Source organism: Sinocyclocheilus grahami, unplaced genomic scaffold, assembly GCF_001515645.1.
Source record: "Sinocyclocheilus grahami isolate Dianchi unplaced genomic scaffold, SAMN03320097.WGS_v1.1 scaffold844.1, whole genome shotgun sequence".
Taxonomy (NCBI): Eukaryota; Metazoa; Chordata; class Actinopteri; order Cypriniformes; family Cyprinidae; genus Sinocyclocheilus; species Sinocyclocheilus grahami.
The window spans coordinates 149,058-164,957 of NW_015506023.1; the positions used below are offsets into that span (position 1 = coordinate 149,058).

Genomic DNA, 15,900 nt, shown 5'->3' on the forward strand with positions numbered 1-15,900 from the left:
TGAAGTGTTACTAAGACTTTATAAAAATCACCTGTCAGTTTTAGAGAACAAGTTTATACTCATGTGCATTATGTATTATGTTATCGTCTCTGACAGACAGCATGTTGAAGCTGATTTTTGGGTATTATAAAACGTGCTGGAGGCGTTCAAAATGGGTAGTTGCATAGTCTGTTATACAAATTTTAAGTTTATTATGTAGCTAAAATTGCATGTTACTCAGAGACTGACATGTTTGGCGTGTCAAAAATGTTACATTTAGTTGTCGCAAATTCATTGACTTTATAAAAAAAATGTTTTTAAAAGTTCGGTAACACTTTCTATGAAGCCCATATTTATAACACATTATAAGGATATTCTTAAGGCATTATAATGAGTGCATAATGCATTATAAAAAAGAAAAAAGTGTAATATGTTGTTTCATCTCATAAATAATCATAACAATAATTATAATACATTATAAAACTTTGTGGTTGTAACTTTTATGAGTATGACACCATGTTAAATCCACTTAATTTATAATGGATTATAAATTTCATATCTTGACATTATTTATTTAAGATCTACAATATCTTACTGATATTACTATAAAGATCAGATCAGATATCTGATCTTATGGCTGTTTAAGAAAAACATTTTTTTTATTATTTATAAGTGGTCTTGGTCTGCTTTAAGTAAAGTAATAAGTTAGCAATGGAAAGATATGAGACTTATAATACATTATAACGAAGGGAAATATAATCCATTGTGAGTTAAGTGGATGCATTGTGTTCACTGTGTATTATAAATCATCATAATCTTAAAAGCTATAACCACAAATAAGTAAATAGTATAATGCATTAACACTGTTGTTATGATTACTCATGAAATGATACAACATATTATATGTTTTTTTTTATATAATACATTATGCATTCATTATAATGCCTTAAGAATACTCTTATAATGCATTATGAATGTGGGCTTCGTAGAAAGTGTTTTTAAAGAGTGACTTTAAGGCACAACTCTTTTAGCAAAACTTGTATATTTAAATGCATGAAAATGTAGATGCTGTTGTAAATATCACTTCTTCAAACCGTTGTTCCATTATTACCCCTTAGCAGATTTTGACCAAAATACATCGAAAGCAAATAAAGATGGCGTCTGTCAAGCTTTAGCTCTCAGGTCTCTTGCTTTCACATCAAAAGAGAAATGAATGTCAGAAATCACAACACTCAATGCTGCATCTGTAGGAAAGGAAGTCTCATCTTTCAGTTAAAAGCGCCAATTTTAGTATAAGGTAATGAAGAAGCTTTTTCTTTTTAATGGCACAAGTTAATTTTCTTGAGAGCAGTGTTCATTGTTAAAGAGAAAACATGTTCTGCTTACATTAGACAATACACTTTTTTGTTCTCTGCCTCTCATTTGAAAATTATATGATGCGGTACAAATACAGCTTTGCAGAGTTAGTTGGCCTGAGGTGCATTGGAAAACTTTGAAACCATCTTCTCAGTTCACTCTCTTTTATGTGCACAATGTCTCGTATTAATTAAATTACCTCGCATTGGCTTAATGAAACAGTCCTTCATTTCCATCTGGCAGAAGAATGTGAGAACCTGAATGTGAGAAGCAATTTCATGCAACTGCCATTGTCTCGTGTTTTGTTTAAAAAAAAAAAAACACCAAATTGCACACATCTTTCTGCTTTCTTTCTTCATTCAGTGTTGGACGTGTACGTGTTGAGCACCGATGGCCAAATTCAGGACTTCAGGTTTCCACAGAGCAGCAAAAGAGGAGCCACGATTCAGCTCTCAGCAAACATGGTCAAACTAAACAGTAAAAATGGTAAATAAAAGCGAGGTTATAGTAATTTCAAATGCTTTAATGGAAGAACTTCTCAGATGCTTAGTTAATAAAGTCTTGGTCTGTAGGACATAATGAAGTCATAAATACTTTACATGCATTGCATGCTTTCTTGTGTTGCTGTATCTGTAAGAAATGTCAGTACTCAAGGGCACCGTCGAATATTCTTCCACATGTTGTTACTCTGCTCGCTCACAGTGTTCCCTTCAATCTGTTGCTCCACTTAACCTGAAAGAGAAAGTTCAAAATTAGAAAAAGATATCATAAGCTATGTTTCCATCACCCTATTTCCATCATTTTGAAGTACCGCATGAGAAACGAGTGATGGAAACGCCAAATTTCGAATAAAAATCCCTTAATTCGCAAAAAAGTTTTTACGCTCGCTTGAGGTGGATTTTGACTTGTGCAAAAATGGGTTGATGTGAATAAAGGGAGATGGAAATGCATTTTGCGAATAAATCATTGCATCAAAAAAGTCACGTGACTTTGTGCTATGGGACGGCGAAACCTGACTAACCAGCGGACCGATCTCATTCCACAGCATCTGAAATGTTGTTATGGTCATTCAGAAATGCACGAGCAACGTATTTCTGTATAATTGCCTCCCAGAAATGTCTTACACAACAAAGAGCTGACATTCACCTCCGAAAGCAATGACCGCATTCATTGCGTTTCGTCTTTCTCGCTCTGAGGCGCAAGTCATTTATTATACATGAACATTTTCTTAGTGATTTATACTGCCAGTTTATCAGGAAGTGTCGATTTTGTTCTCTTTGACTTGTTGGATGGAAACGATGCTTGTTCGCAAATGTTTTATGCGATATTACAGTTTTGCGCACAAGTTAAATTCGCAACTTTGGATGGAAACCCGACTATAGATGTTTTATATTTTTCTGTCAAATTCCAGCAAGTACTAATGGTCTTCTCCTATCATTTATTTACTCAAGGTGTTGCCAAGTTGGTTTTTGTCCTTTATAAGCACTTGGGGCATTTTCTTAGTACGGAGAACGCCACGGTGAGGCTGATGGGAGAGGGCGGAGTCAGAAACCACAGCCTGACTGTCAACTCTCACATACTCTCCGCCTCCATCAACAAAGAATCCAGCCGCGTGTTCGTGTCCGAACCACTCATCTTCACTCTGGCGCATTTGGATGTAAGAACTTAAATGCTTAATTAAAGACTTTTTTCTCATTTTATTTTTAGATATTTTGTCTTTTTGAATACTGTGCTGTGAAAAGGTGTTTGTCCCCCTCTTGATTTCTTCTGTTTGTGTGGATATCTCATACTAAATATTTTCAGAAATGAAAACAAAATCTAACATAAAATAAAGGGAGCCTGAGTAAGCACAAAATACAGTTTTTAAACGATGATGTTATTTATTGAAGCAAAAAAGTTATCTTATACCAACTGGACCTGTGTGAATATGTTTATGCCCCTGTAGTTACTAATTCCCAAATCTATGAAACGGCATTTATAATGGGGTTAAGCTGGACTAGAACTTTTTCAGTAGCATGAAGTTGGGTAAAAGTTTTGTAAAATTTTTTCAGCTGTTTAATATAGTCTTAGTTCTGTGTCAAATGTCCTTTTTGTTATTATTTTATTTTATATTTAGTCATAAAGTAAAACATTGGGTGAAAAAATTTGTCCTTTTAGAAGAGAAGCTCTGCTAGAGGGATTAAATATATATATATATATATATATATATATATATATATATATATATATATATATATCTTTTTTTTTTAATCAAATTTTGGATATAGAGTTTATACTTATTTTCTCAGTCTTATTTTATCAACAGTATTTAATGTTGATATGGTCACAGTTAATGCTTAATGATGTCAGTGTCTCGTCTTAATCATAGAAAACAAAAGTCGTTAACGAATATTTTTTGTCATATTTTTCATTAACAAAATGAACACTACTTAAAGGGTCTTACCCAGTAACACACTATGCCAAATGTTGATGAGGAAGAAGGTGATTCAAATATGTCAGTCATTTAAGTTTAAGTAAGCAATTACCTTTTCACATTGGTGAGAGGTGTAAGACAACGTTTATGCTTCAATAAAAAAAGTGTTTGATCAGATTGCCTTTGATTCATGTTGTATTTTGTTTGAAGATCTAAAACTATTTAATATGACTTAAACACAAAAACAACAAATCATGTTGGGGGTAAATACATTTTCACAGCACTGTATTTATATGAAATACTGAAAAAAAGTGAAGGGCCAGAGTAAGGCCAGTCTATATGCTTCAAATCTAATGAGAAGAAAGGTTTAAAAATTCTTAAAGTTTCGATAGAATTCCTGGTACTTGGAATGTATCTTGTTGTAACAAAATATGGTGCATATTATTTTATATTCTAGGATGGAGTTAAAATTAGAGCCTTAAAACATGGTTAAACAAAAGCAAAGAACATTCTTGTGAATCAGCCTTGTTTATTAATAGAGATTGTTGATCAAGGAAAACATAATGTTTGGGTATAAAAGGTTTAAATCTCAAAACCTTGCAGATGTCACCTGTCATATTCACGTTTCTCCATTTATCAGACTGAGAACTACTTCAATCCAAACTGCTCATTTTGGAACTATTCTGAGCGGAGCATGACAGGATACTGGTCAACACAAGGCTGCAAACTCCTCGCGACAAACAAGACTCACACCACTTGCTCCTGCAGTCACCTGACTAACTTTGCAATCCTGATGGCCCATCGAGATGCACATGCGGTGAGTATCAGTCGCTCCCAGACCTGCCCTGTGGTGGGACATCCGGTTAAGGAATCAGGAAATTAACATATCAGCTTAGGGTTGCAAAGAAGTGGAAAATTTCCGTTAAAGGGTTAGTTCACCCATAAATGAAAAGTCTGTCATTAATTACTCACCCTCATGTCGTTTCAACATTTGAATGGAGGTCTTACGGGTTTGGAACGACATGAGGGTGAGTAATTAATGACAGAATTTTCATTTTTGGGTGAACTAACCCTTTAAATTTCAGAAACATTCTAGGATTCTTTGGAAAGTTTAAGGAAATGTAAAGTGTCCACCCCTTTGCAACCCTACTTCAGTTAGTAATTATAAGTCACCAGCTACTCTTCAGAGCCCATTTTCTGCTTTCTACATGCTGGTACTGTATATATTGAGTCTCTTGAGTTTCCAGAATGTAATTTTCTTCTGCTGGTACAGTAGAATTCATTGGACATAATTTGTGTTCTTCACAGCAACAGCAACTTAGCTCTACAAGAGAACAAATTAATATTTTGTGGCACTTTCTTAATATAATTCTTAATCTACTTTGATGAATGTCTCTTGTGTCACTAGCAGATTTCTGGGAACAATGCAATTATATCAGTATGACATATCAGTAGTAAGTGTTTGATAGCACCAGACATTGATATGATAGCATAGCAGTCATTTAAGCTGTTATAAATGTGGCAATTATTGGTTTTGTGATGCAACTACTTACATGATCTTGGTCCACAAACTTACCTAATCTCTGCAACAGCAGCTGTGGATAGATATATAACCATTATGACAGCAGAATCATATTTTCTGACTGCATATAGCATATTACATAGATATCAGGAATATTACAAAATGATTCCGTTCCTACTTAAGCTTTTTCTTTAAACAATGTAATCATGATGCACACAATTTGCTGTGCTCCTGAAAAAAATCTTTATTGGAAGTACTGTACTTACTAGAGTGTCAAAGTTGTGTTGTTAGTAAGGTAGTGAAATGGAAACCATTGATTTCACGAATGGAAATCAAGCCAAGTAAATATCACATTATTTTCATAGTTTGAACAAATCCAACCGATAATTGAACCAGTGCCTACAGTACTGAAGGAGCCAATTAAAAGCATTGGATGCTAGTCTGATGTAAACCTAAACAAAATGCAAGTACAACAAATAAGGGAGAATATAATCACTGGCCTCGAGCATATCAACAGTACTGCTCTAATAGGAAAGAAAGGGCAACAGACCAAATTGGAGGCACCAGATTTGCAGCTGCCCTGTCTTTCTGGCCAATTACCTTGTTCGAAGTCGCCCTTTCACAGGTCAGCAAGCTAGAGTGTTTTTGATTAGCTCACATATGAGAAGTGGCTCGGATTACCAAGATATGTCATCAGGATAGGACTGTATGGAAACGGGGTTCTTTCACTCCCAATTACAAGCCTTATGGAGGAATACAAATGTGCTAAAGGTAGGTTAGACATGATACTCAAACAGTCCTGTTCTATCCCTAGTAATGGAAGGAAATGCAATCCACCATCAGCGTATGCACAATTACCCCTTGACATCGGGTTAATGGAGGCTAGGTACAACATGGAAGAGGGGTTTTGGGCAAGGAACAAGCAAGCCCACCTTTTAAAATAGCAACACCAGCTGACAACTTGTGGTGGAGGAGATGCGCCAATCAAGAAGTCTAGAATCGTTAAATCTATATCTCAAACCAAGCAAGACAGCTGGATGAGATGGGAGGGTATTGAGAAGAAAATAACTACCTGCAAAGACCTGTGGAATATGGTGGAAGATAGAATGAGTTTTCTCATCTGTGCCACAAATGAGGTTCTTCCTTCTCCCATAAACCTAAACTGGACTAAGCACAAAGAACAACAACCAATGCTATGCCACAGAATGCCCAGTCAACCCAAACAATTCTAATATATTTGCTTCTAGAGGGAGAGTAAGGAAGAGCAGACACCTTGCTTCCTAAGGCTGGCCCACTGGATGCCACAAGGGCCTAGATGATGCACATTGACCTAGACCAGGAACGTACCTTTCCCATGGAAATCGCCAGCACCAACCTGAGGTCAAATCTTGTTCTCCAGTCCAGATTACAGCAATATGTCTTCATTGTCCATATTCTTTAGTAGGACACTGAGGTACATGCCATGCCAACCTCACAGCAGAAGCAGATATTTGAGACTGGAACATCAAGGTGTGCCCAGTTGAGTTGAGATACAAGGGATCCATCCCCTACTCCACAGCAAAGCTCCTGAGGGTACTGAGAACTAGAGGACAGTCCAGCAGGCAGACAGTAAAGGCATTCACAGAGCCCATAGAGCAAAGCAATCATTGACTATGGCTGAAAAAGAAGGACACCACCTGGACCAACAATTGACCATAAGAGACCAGGGCTGCGTTTCTCAGAAGCATAGTGAGATAAATTGATTGTACAGACCATTGGTGGCAATGGGTCTATGATCTACTTAGGCTTACATTGCTTTTGGGAAATGCATCCCTGATCATGCATCATGGCAGTCGTGCACTCGAGCAGTCATTGACTGTGGCTGAAAAGTAAGGACCACCTGGACCAACAATTGAGCACCATAAGAAACCAAAAAGTGGCAAGGAGACATACAGCCAAACCTAAACAGCTCACTGCTTCTTAAACTAGTTGTTGCTTCTCGTAGTGTAAATCTTTGCATCATGGCAGTCTTGCAATCAGAGAAACAGCTAAACATCAAGAAACATTGATCAACTAGATGTCAAGAACGCCTGGCTATAAACACACATCAGGGTCTGAAGAGACTGTGGTGGGCCTGTGGTGTATTTTGAGTACGGAAAACACCCAAGGACGCTGAGGTACACAACTGACGATGTGTCTCAACAAAAGCTTTTAACCTTCTGCCCAGCATCAGATCATTCATGCATACAGCCTTTTCAGTAAATGTATCATTTTGTTGTTGTTGCTGTTGTTTAGATGTGCAAAGAGAACCTGTCAGTGTTAAAACATCTTTAGCTTCTTAAAAAATGCTCTGTATTGATGCTATGTGTAAACAAAGGCATGAGATAGATTATTCAAACACTAGGAAGTTAGGACATTCTGAGTTAAAATGTCTGCTGGCAAACGCTCGGTCTATACCGGACATGAGCTTCCATTTTAATCAATAGCTGTCTCTACTGGAAGTGATCACTGCAGTGCATTGACATTACAGTTTCAACAGCATTTTGTTGCTAATTATGCGAATGATAGAAAAGCTTATAAAAGATGTTCAAGTCAAGTAATTGTTAATGCCAATGTTTTTTGTTTTTTTTCTTCAAGGGTGTGGGAAGCATTCACGAGCTCCTGCTGACAGTTATCACACGAATGGGCATCGCCGTTTCACTCGTCTGCCTTGCCATTAGCATCTTCACCTTCTGCTTCTTCCGTGGCCTCCAGAGTGATCGCAACACCATCCACAAGAACCTCTGCATCAACCTCTTCATCGCAGAGCTTCTGTTTCTTGTGGGCATCAACATGACCGAACCTCCGGTGGGTAAATGTTTTTTTAGTACGTGTGATTCTGCTAAGCACTCTTGGGGTGGGGGGTTTGGTGTGAAAAGGGCTTATTTCAACCCTAGTAAGCTCGTAGGCATCATAGGCATCAAACCATAGGCAGGTTTGTTTGATTCTTTTTGTTATGTTATTACTGTTAAGTTATTTATTGGCATCTATGGTTCCATGAAGAATCTTTAACATCCATGGAATCTTTCCCTTGGACATAAGGTTCTTTACAGTGGAAAGATTTTCTTACTATTAATAAAATGTTCTTCACACGAAGAAAAATTGTTCTTTTAAGAAATGTTCACTTAAAGGTTCTTTGGGGAACCCAAAATGGTTATTCTATGACATCGCTGTGAAAACCCCCTTTTGGGACCTTAATTTTTAGTTTAGGGTTTAGGATTGCCTAGCCCTGTGTTAGAGGTTTTTGATGATTGATGATTTTGACTCAAATAACTTTTCTTATAAACAAAGATGTTCTTATAAAAACAGCTTTGCAGACTAAACTCCTCTAATCTCTTTCCTCTCAGATTGTGTGCTCTGTGATTGCTGGAGTTCTGCATTTCTTCTTTCTTTCTGCATTTGCCTGGATGTGTTTGGAGGCCGTTCAGCTGTTCCTCATGCTTGTGGAGGTCTTTGAGAGTGAATTCTCTAGACGAAAATACTATTATGCATCTGGCTACCTGTTGCCCTGTGTGGTGGTTGGCATTTCGGCAGCCATCGACTATAAGAGCTATGGGACGAGGAAAGCGTGAGTAATGTTTTATCTTGTTTGATCTTTGTTTTATTGAAAACTTGAGAATATTTGTAACCTAAATTAATGCTAGTTTTAGTTATGGTATCATATCATAATGCTTTGGTCATACCGTCCAATTTTACATCCAATAATCTCTGATCATGTCATGTTAGCTAAGTTGACATCCCTTAAAGTGAGCCTCCAAGGCTTTAATGTTTTTGTTTTATGAGGCACACATGACCCAAATTGACCATTAATGCTTTCTCCAATGGTAGATCTCTCCATATAATAAAATCTCTAATTAAAGTTCCAAAATGTGGTTATCACTGTCAAACCTCACAAAGTTTGTGGCAGCCTGAGTGTCGTCTTTCCATTAGACAAAACAATTATTTATGGCAGTGCTTCCCAACACTCTTTCTGGAGGCACACCAACAGTACATATTTTCGAACTCTTCCTAATTAAATACACCTGATTCAACTCATTAGTGTAAGACTTGAAATTGATGGGTTAGAAAATGGAGACATCCAAAATGTGGCATGCCTCCGGAAACAGGGTTGGGAAACGCTGATTTAGGGAATTCATTCCCTCCAATGAAAGTGGTTGTCACTCTCGAAACTTTACAATGTGTTCATGGCTTTAAGTAATTGCCTCTATGGTGGTTATTTCTCTCTTTTTTTCCTCTTTCCAGCTGCTGGTTGAGGGTTGATAATCATTTCATTTGGAGTTTCATTGGCCCTGTTACGTTCATCATTATGGTAAGTTTTGGACATTTCCCATGAATACCTTTATTTATGTGTATAGAATTTGCCCTGGAAATGTTACAGAATTTTGAAATTACGCACAGTGTAGTACTTCCTTTTGGCCAGTGATGAGAGATTTCTTTCACGCGATTGCCGTATTTTCGTGGTGTTGTGGTTCTTTGCTATGAGTTGAATTGTGAGATATGTTTCGCAGTGTCCCTAGTTTCTTGAGGTATTTGGCAGTACCCAAGCGAATGTATGCTTTGTTCGCATGTCTTGGTAATATAAGTCAAAAGTTTTGAACAGTAAGATTTGTAATGCTTTTTAATGAATTCTCTTCTGCTCACCAAGCCTGCATTTATTTAATCCAAAATACAGCAAAAACAATAATATTGTGAAGTATTTTTACTATTTTAAATAAATGCTTTATATGTGAATATATGTTCAAATGTAATTTATTCCTGTGATTTCAAAGCTGATTTTTCAGCATCATTACTCCAGTCTTCAGTGTCACATGATCCTCCAGAAATCATTCTAATGTTCTGATTTGCTGCTCAAGAAACATTTGTTATTATAATTATTGTTGAAAGTTGAAAACAGCGGAGTAGAATTTTTCCAGGTTTCCTTGATGAATAGAACGTTCAGAAGAACAGCATTTATCTGAAATAGAAATATTTTGTAATATTATAAATGACTTTATCATCAATTTTGATCAATTTAAAGCATCCTTACTAAATAAAAGTATTAATTTCTATAATTTATCCCCCCCCCCCAAAAAAATGTATACTGACTACAAGATTTTGAATGATATAGTGTATATTGTTACAAAAGCTTTTTATTTCAGATAAATGCTGATCTTTGGATCTTTCTATTCATTAAAGAATCTTGGAAAAAATGAACTCAACTGTTTTAAATATTATTAATAATAAAAAAAATAAATTTGAGCAATAAATCAGCATATTAGAATGATTTCTGAAGGACCATGTGACACTGAAGACTGCAGTAATGATGCTAAAAAAATCAGCTTTGATCACAGGAATAAATTGCATTTTAAAATATATTCAAATATGAAGCAGTTATATTTGATACTGAAGTGTGCAGTCAGTGCTGTTTAATTAATACATGCACATGCATCAGAACAAGAAACAGTTACACCTAATCCATCCATGTTCCTCCTATCTTGCAGAGATCACGTTCTGTAACCAGGAATTTAACACAAATGAGTGGATTGCATATCTAGGTCACGTTTCACCCCAAAAGCAAAGCTACAAACCTTTTGTGTAGGACCATTTCTTTCTTGTATTTCAATATGACATTACTTTCTCCCTCAAATTGTCATTATCATAATGCTTGGCACTTTATCGCAAAACATCTTGTGTGACATTTTCATGACAGTCAAGCAGATCCTCCCTCCCCTGTGCCTTTCAACATGAAATACTGAAATATACTTCAACAGGCTCAGTCAGCCAGCAGGGTAACATGTCTCTGAACACAAGCTGGCTGATATTAAACTTCTGCTTGTGGCTCTATTTTGGGGAGTGGAAGGGTGAGATGGAGGAAGGGAGGCACAGAGGTGCTTCGGCTGGTCTTGTGCCGTCCCTGGCTGTCTCATCAGATCTGTGTCATCACTCCCAGCTGTGTTAAATGCATTCCTGGCCTCTCCACACATGCCGGAGTGAAGCGGCTCCTGGTGGCTCAGCAGCAACATAATCAATGATCTAACAGACCCCACATCTCTCTCGCTCTGTGAATCCTCCCATCTCTTTTCCTTGTGTCAGTTGACCTGCTTCTCCTTTCATTAGTAACCTCTACTTCCTCAAGTCTGGGTTTTCATACTACTTTTTTTGTGCTGCAGGCATGAATTATACCTTAAATCAAAAAGAGAGATATACTATTTATTTTCAGACGTGTTCAGACATATTATTTTTGCCTGGCAGAAGGAAGGACCTGAGCCAAACAGGGTCCAGAGATGTGGAAAACCATGTTTTTTCACTATATACTGATAATTAAATTTGACTTTTATCTGATTCATCAAAGAAATGGAATAATTCATAATCAAAATAATGAACTACACCGTGGTGCTAGCAAAACCAAGAGAACAATGAGTTTGATTCCCAGGGAATCCATGAACTGATCAAATGTGACCCTAGAGCACGAAAACCAGTCATAAGTGTCATTTTTTTGAAATTGAGATTCATGGAAGCAAAGAATTCAGTGCTTTTCTTTTCAAAGGGCATATTCTTTTTCTCTCTCTAGCTGCATTGTGTGTGTGTGTGTGTGTGTGTGCGTGCGTGCGTGTGTGTGCGTGTTTCATTCTCTTGTATGCAAAGCTGTAATGTGCTCACTTATTTGTAATGTAGGTTTTCTAATTTTGGATTGAAGCCAAACACAATATACTAAACTAACAACATGTGCTTTACTAACCCATGCACATAGTTAGTACTTGAATTGAATGCTACATTGTCAATATGTGACCCACATTTCGGAATAAAATATAGTTTTCCACTTACTTTTATGCCATTTTAGACTCAGGATGTTGTTATTATATATAAGGATATTTTTTGGGGAAATTTGGAAAGTCTGGGGACAAAATAACTTTTCTGTCACCACCAACTGAATTAAGACAAGCTTCTTTTAATAGAGGTGCTCTATTCTTGTTCCACATATTTAAAATAGATTATGCTTTTTTTTTGGGACTCATTTTTTGTTTCCTGAAGTATGTTTCTTTAAGAGGTCTTCTCTGGTCAGCCTGAATTACGTTCCCATGTTCAGGGCGGTGAAGAAAAACACAAGCTCTTGCCAGCAAGCAGACATTTTCAGGCCCAAAGTTATGACTTGCACTCATCTGAGAAGGCGCCTACACGCAGTTTGTCTCCGATAATCTTTAAGATCAGAATTCGGAACAAATGGTAGCACTTTATTTTCTGCGTGATAGTTTATGTCTCGAGAAATATTAACATTCTTACAGACTTCTGTACTGACTCGTGTTCTCATTGTTAAGAATGATTAAAAATAGAACATTTTTAAATGGTCTATGCATAATGCCATACTCCCAGCAGAGTTCATGCATTCTTGCATTTTTGCAATTGCTGTCTGCTTTATTAATTATTGAATGCTATGCTTCGTAGTTCAGGTCAGCCAACATAAACCATGCTTTATTTTTATTTTTTAATGCCATTGCTATTCGTCTAATAGCCTGTTGATCACAGATCCGTTAGGAAGGTGCGTTAGGAATGTGAATATGAATATGAAATGATGTTTGACAAATATGCCATGTGAATGATGAATTGCAAACGTGATTTCCAAGAACTGTGTGGTCTTCTCAACATGTTTTATCTTTTCTGACAGCTCAATCTCATCTTTCTGGTGGTGACCATGTACAAGATGGTAAAGCACTCAATGTCTATGAAACCTGATTCCAGCCGACTGGAGAGCATACGGTAAGCTCAGTCTTCAATACTGTCATACACGCTCAGCAGCTCGGTTTCAGCCCAGCTGTCTGCGCAGTTTTATGTTCTGACATTTGCTTTCATGTTCAGAACTCGGCTATTTTGCTGTCGCAACTTATCAGCTTGATTGCTTTATTCAAAGTGGCAAGACGCTAATAACAACAATGTGGCCGTTGCATTGTAGCCGAATGAGCCGGCTCATGATGTAGAGGTTGCATCTGGAGCTGGACGTGTAAATGCTCAAATACAGCTAATTGGGGTTTAATTACAGAAAACATTAACTTTTCAAGCACTGTGTTATAAGCTAATGCATTTGCTTCCTGCAATGTGAGAGCACAGTCTGACTCTTATAAACATTGTCCTTGGGAACTAAATGCATATTTCCAGATGAGCTGGACGAAGGTATGATAAGCAAGATGTTTTATTGGACCCAAAGTTGTAATTACTTTTAAACTTGCATCTGGGGGCCGTGAAATCTCCTCTTGTCGTGTCCATTTGAAGAGATCGTCCGTTCAGGACATTTGATCCACAGAAATAGTTGCTGGAGTCTCTAATGGGAAAGAGTCCAGCGATACACCGCTGTCTTACACTTGTGTGTGTGTATGGGTGGTCTAATCATAGGAATGGCTTTTGAATGGGTTCTCTTTAATGATTCATTTGTGTTTGTGTATTGGGAGTAAAACCGGAGGACATGAATGCAATAGCCAATCAGAGATAATTAATTAACTCTCGGATAGAGACGAAATAAGCTCAATGCCACTCAAATCAGCTGCGTTTTGCTCAGCATGACCTCACCGACTCTTGAGCTCTTCACTCTCGCCGATGCTGTCATTATAATCAACCGTGATGTCAGTGAGGTTAACTAATGCATAAAACAGCCCTAAACTAATTCAGAAACGCACACAGAGCTAATGCAATCTAACGTCTGTTAATTGACATTAAAGGGATACTTCACCTAAAAATGAAGTTTGTCATCATTTGCTCACCATCGAGTCGTTCCAAACCTGTACGAGTTTATTAACACAAAAGAAGATATTTTGAAGAACCTAAAAGTTTCTGGTACCCATTGACTTCCGTAGTATTGTATTCGATGCTAGTCATTAATAAATGAGATGAATGAGAAGGAAAGGGACAAAAAAAAGTATGTATTTATTTATTTTTAGTTACGGCAAGCTTTGCTGAGAGTTTGCCACTTATAAACAGATGTTGTATGATATTGCTCACAAAAGCAACCCAGGCTCATTGGAAATATGTGCTATATGTGAAATACTGATGTTACGTAATTTACTGCAGCAGTTTCAAAGTGAAATGTCCAGCGTGTGCTCAATATGTGACCGTGACATGTTTTTATTACGTTGCATCAGGCACGAATCACGGCGGTTCAGAATATCCGGTGAGTGTCGCTAAAAGGTCTATCGTGTTGGAAATCAACAAACCTCCTACACCAAACCCAACCTTAAACCTACCCTAGTGTTAGCGAATGCAAAAGTGATATGAAAATGCACTCGTGCTATTTTAACGTCCTTCTACGCAGGTTTGAGCTGTTTTGTCGAACCGCAGTTTCAGGGGATTCGTACCCGGAAGCGCCAGCAAAAACTACTGCGTTAGAAAACCCAAACATATGAAACTGTGCGAATGTTCAAAAGTATCAGTTTTCAAATCTGGCAGCTTGCTAAAATCATTTTTTAAGTCATAACATAATATTGTGCAAGGTGTGAAAATTAAGCTTGTTTTAATCCGACACTCTAGCCCTGTAAATCATACTCTGTGTGAAAACGAATAAACGTTGTTTTACTGCCCCTAGTGTTCAACTGGAAACTGCAGCGATTCATACGTATAGATATGTTTTTTGCGTTTTGTGGAAATGTAGCTAGAGGCATGTATTTCCAACGAGCCTGGGTAGATTAAAAATAGGCTATGAAATGTATTTCTAACCGTAATCCTGTTGGTTTCAGGTCCTGGGTGTTTGGTGCTTTCGCACTGCTGTGTCTGGTTTGTCTGACGTGGTTGTTCGGCTTGTTTTTCTTGAACGACTCTTCAGTAATCATGGCGTACCTCTTCACTATCTTCAACACCTTACAAGGGATGTTCATCTTCATCTTCCACTGTCTTCTGCAGAAGAAGGTAAACCCATGACGCACTACAGGAATCGGTTTATCACACACCACGCTTCTTCATTATTGAAGGCCGCTGAATGAGTTCAATGTTGGCTCATCATGCATTTTCCGGCTTCAGTGTGTATTTGTCATATTTAATTAAACTCAAATCTTTTGAGCTTATGCCTGATGATTTTGTTTTTGTCAGCAAGTCAGTAGACATTTTCAAGGTTGTCGTTTTTCAAAGGCCTGTTTTAAGAGGTTATATCTTGCAAATATATGTTTTTAATACATAATTATAAAAGATAAAAGTCAACATGAAACAGCCCAATTTTATTTCAGGCTCAGTTGTGTGTGAAAGGTCATTTAAAGGGTGTTTTCATAAATAAAGTTTTTGTTGTTGTTGTTGTTTTTTCAATAATATAACTTTGGCTCCAGTTTAAAGTGGTTCACAGTGAAACTGTTTCAGAGACAATTTGGCAGGCTTTTGCTGATGATTATTTATAATATTTATTATATTATAATTATATTATATTTTAATGCATTACATGTGAGGAGTGAGGTGTTAGCTTTTAATTTAAATGAAAATAAATATATACATAAAAATAACGGTAACACTATACAATAAGGTTTCATTTGTTTACATGAATTAACTATATTAGTTAACATGAACAATAATTATATAGTATTTATTAATTTGAGTTAATATGAAGTTCGAAACTAACTAATACATTATTAAAATTTAAAGTTGTATCTGTTAACGTTAGTTAATG

The 15,900-nt window shown here is 36.9% G+C and overlaps 1 protein-coding gene across 1 annotated transcript in view; it reads left to right on the forward strand.

The window, feature by feature from the left end:
- The window catches only part of LOC107562845 (adhesion G protein-coupled receptor L2-like), an 81,945-nt gene that overhangs the window by 44,902 nt on the left and 21,143 nt on the right, over positions 1-15,900 (forward strand). The window contains exons 9-16 of the mRNA XM_016247588.1: positions 1,699-1,821; positions 2,787-2,992; positions 4,389-4,565; positions 7,887-8,096; positions 8,636-8,856; positions 9,531-9,597; positions 12,931-13,022; positions 14,987-15,155. Coding sequence (XP_016103074.1) covers positions 1,699-1,821; positions 2,787-2,992; positions 4,389-4,565; positions 7,887-8,096; positions 8,636-8,856; positions 9,531-9,597; positions 12,931-13,022; positions 14,987-15,155 — 1,265 coding nt within the window. The remainder of the gene's footprint in view (positions 1-1,698; positions 1,822-2,786; positions 2,993-4,388; positions 4,566-7,886; positions 8,097-8,635; positions 8,857-9,530; positions 9,598-12,930; positions 13,023-14,986; positions 15,156-15,900) is intronic.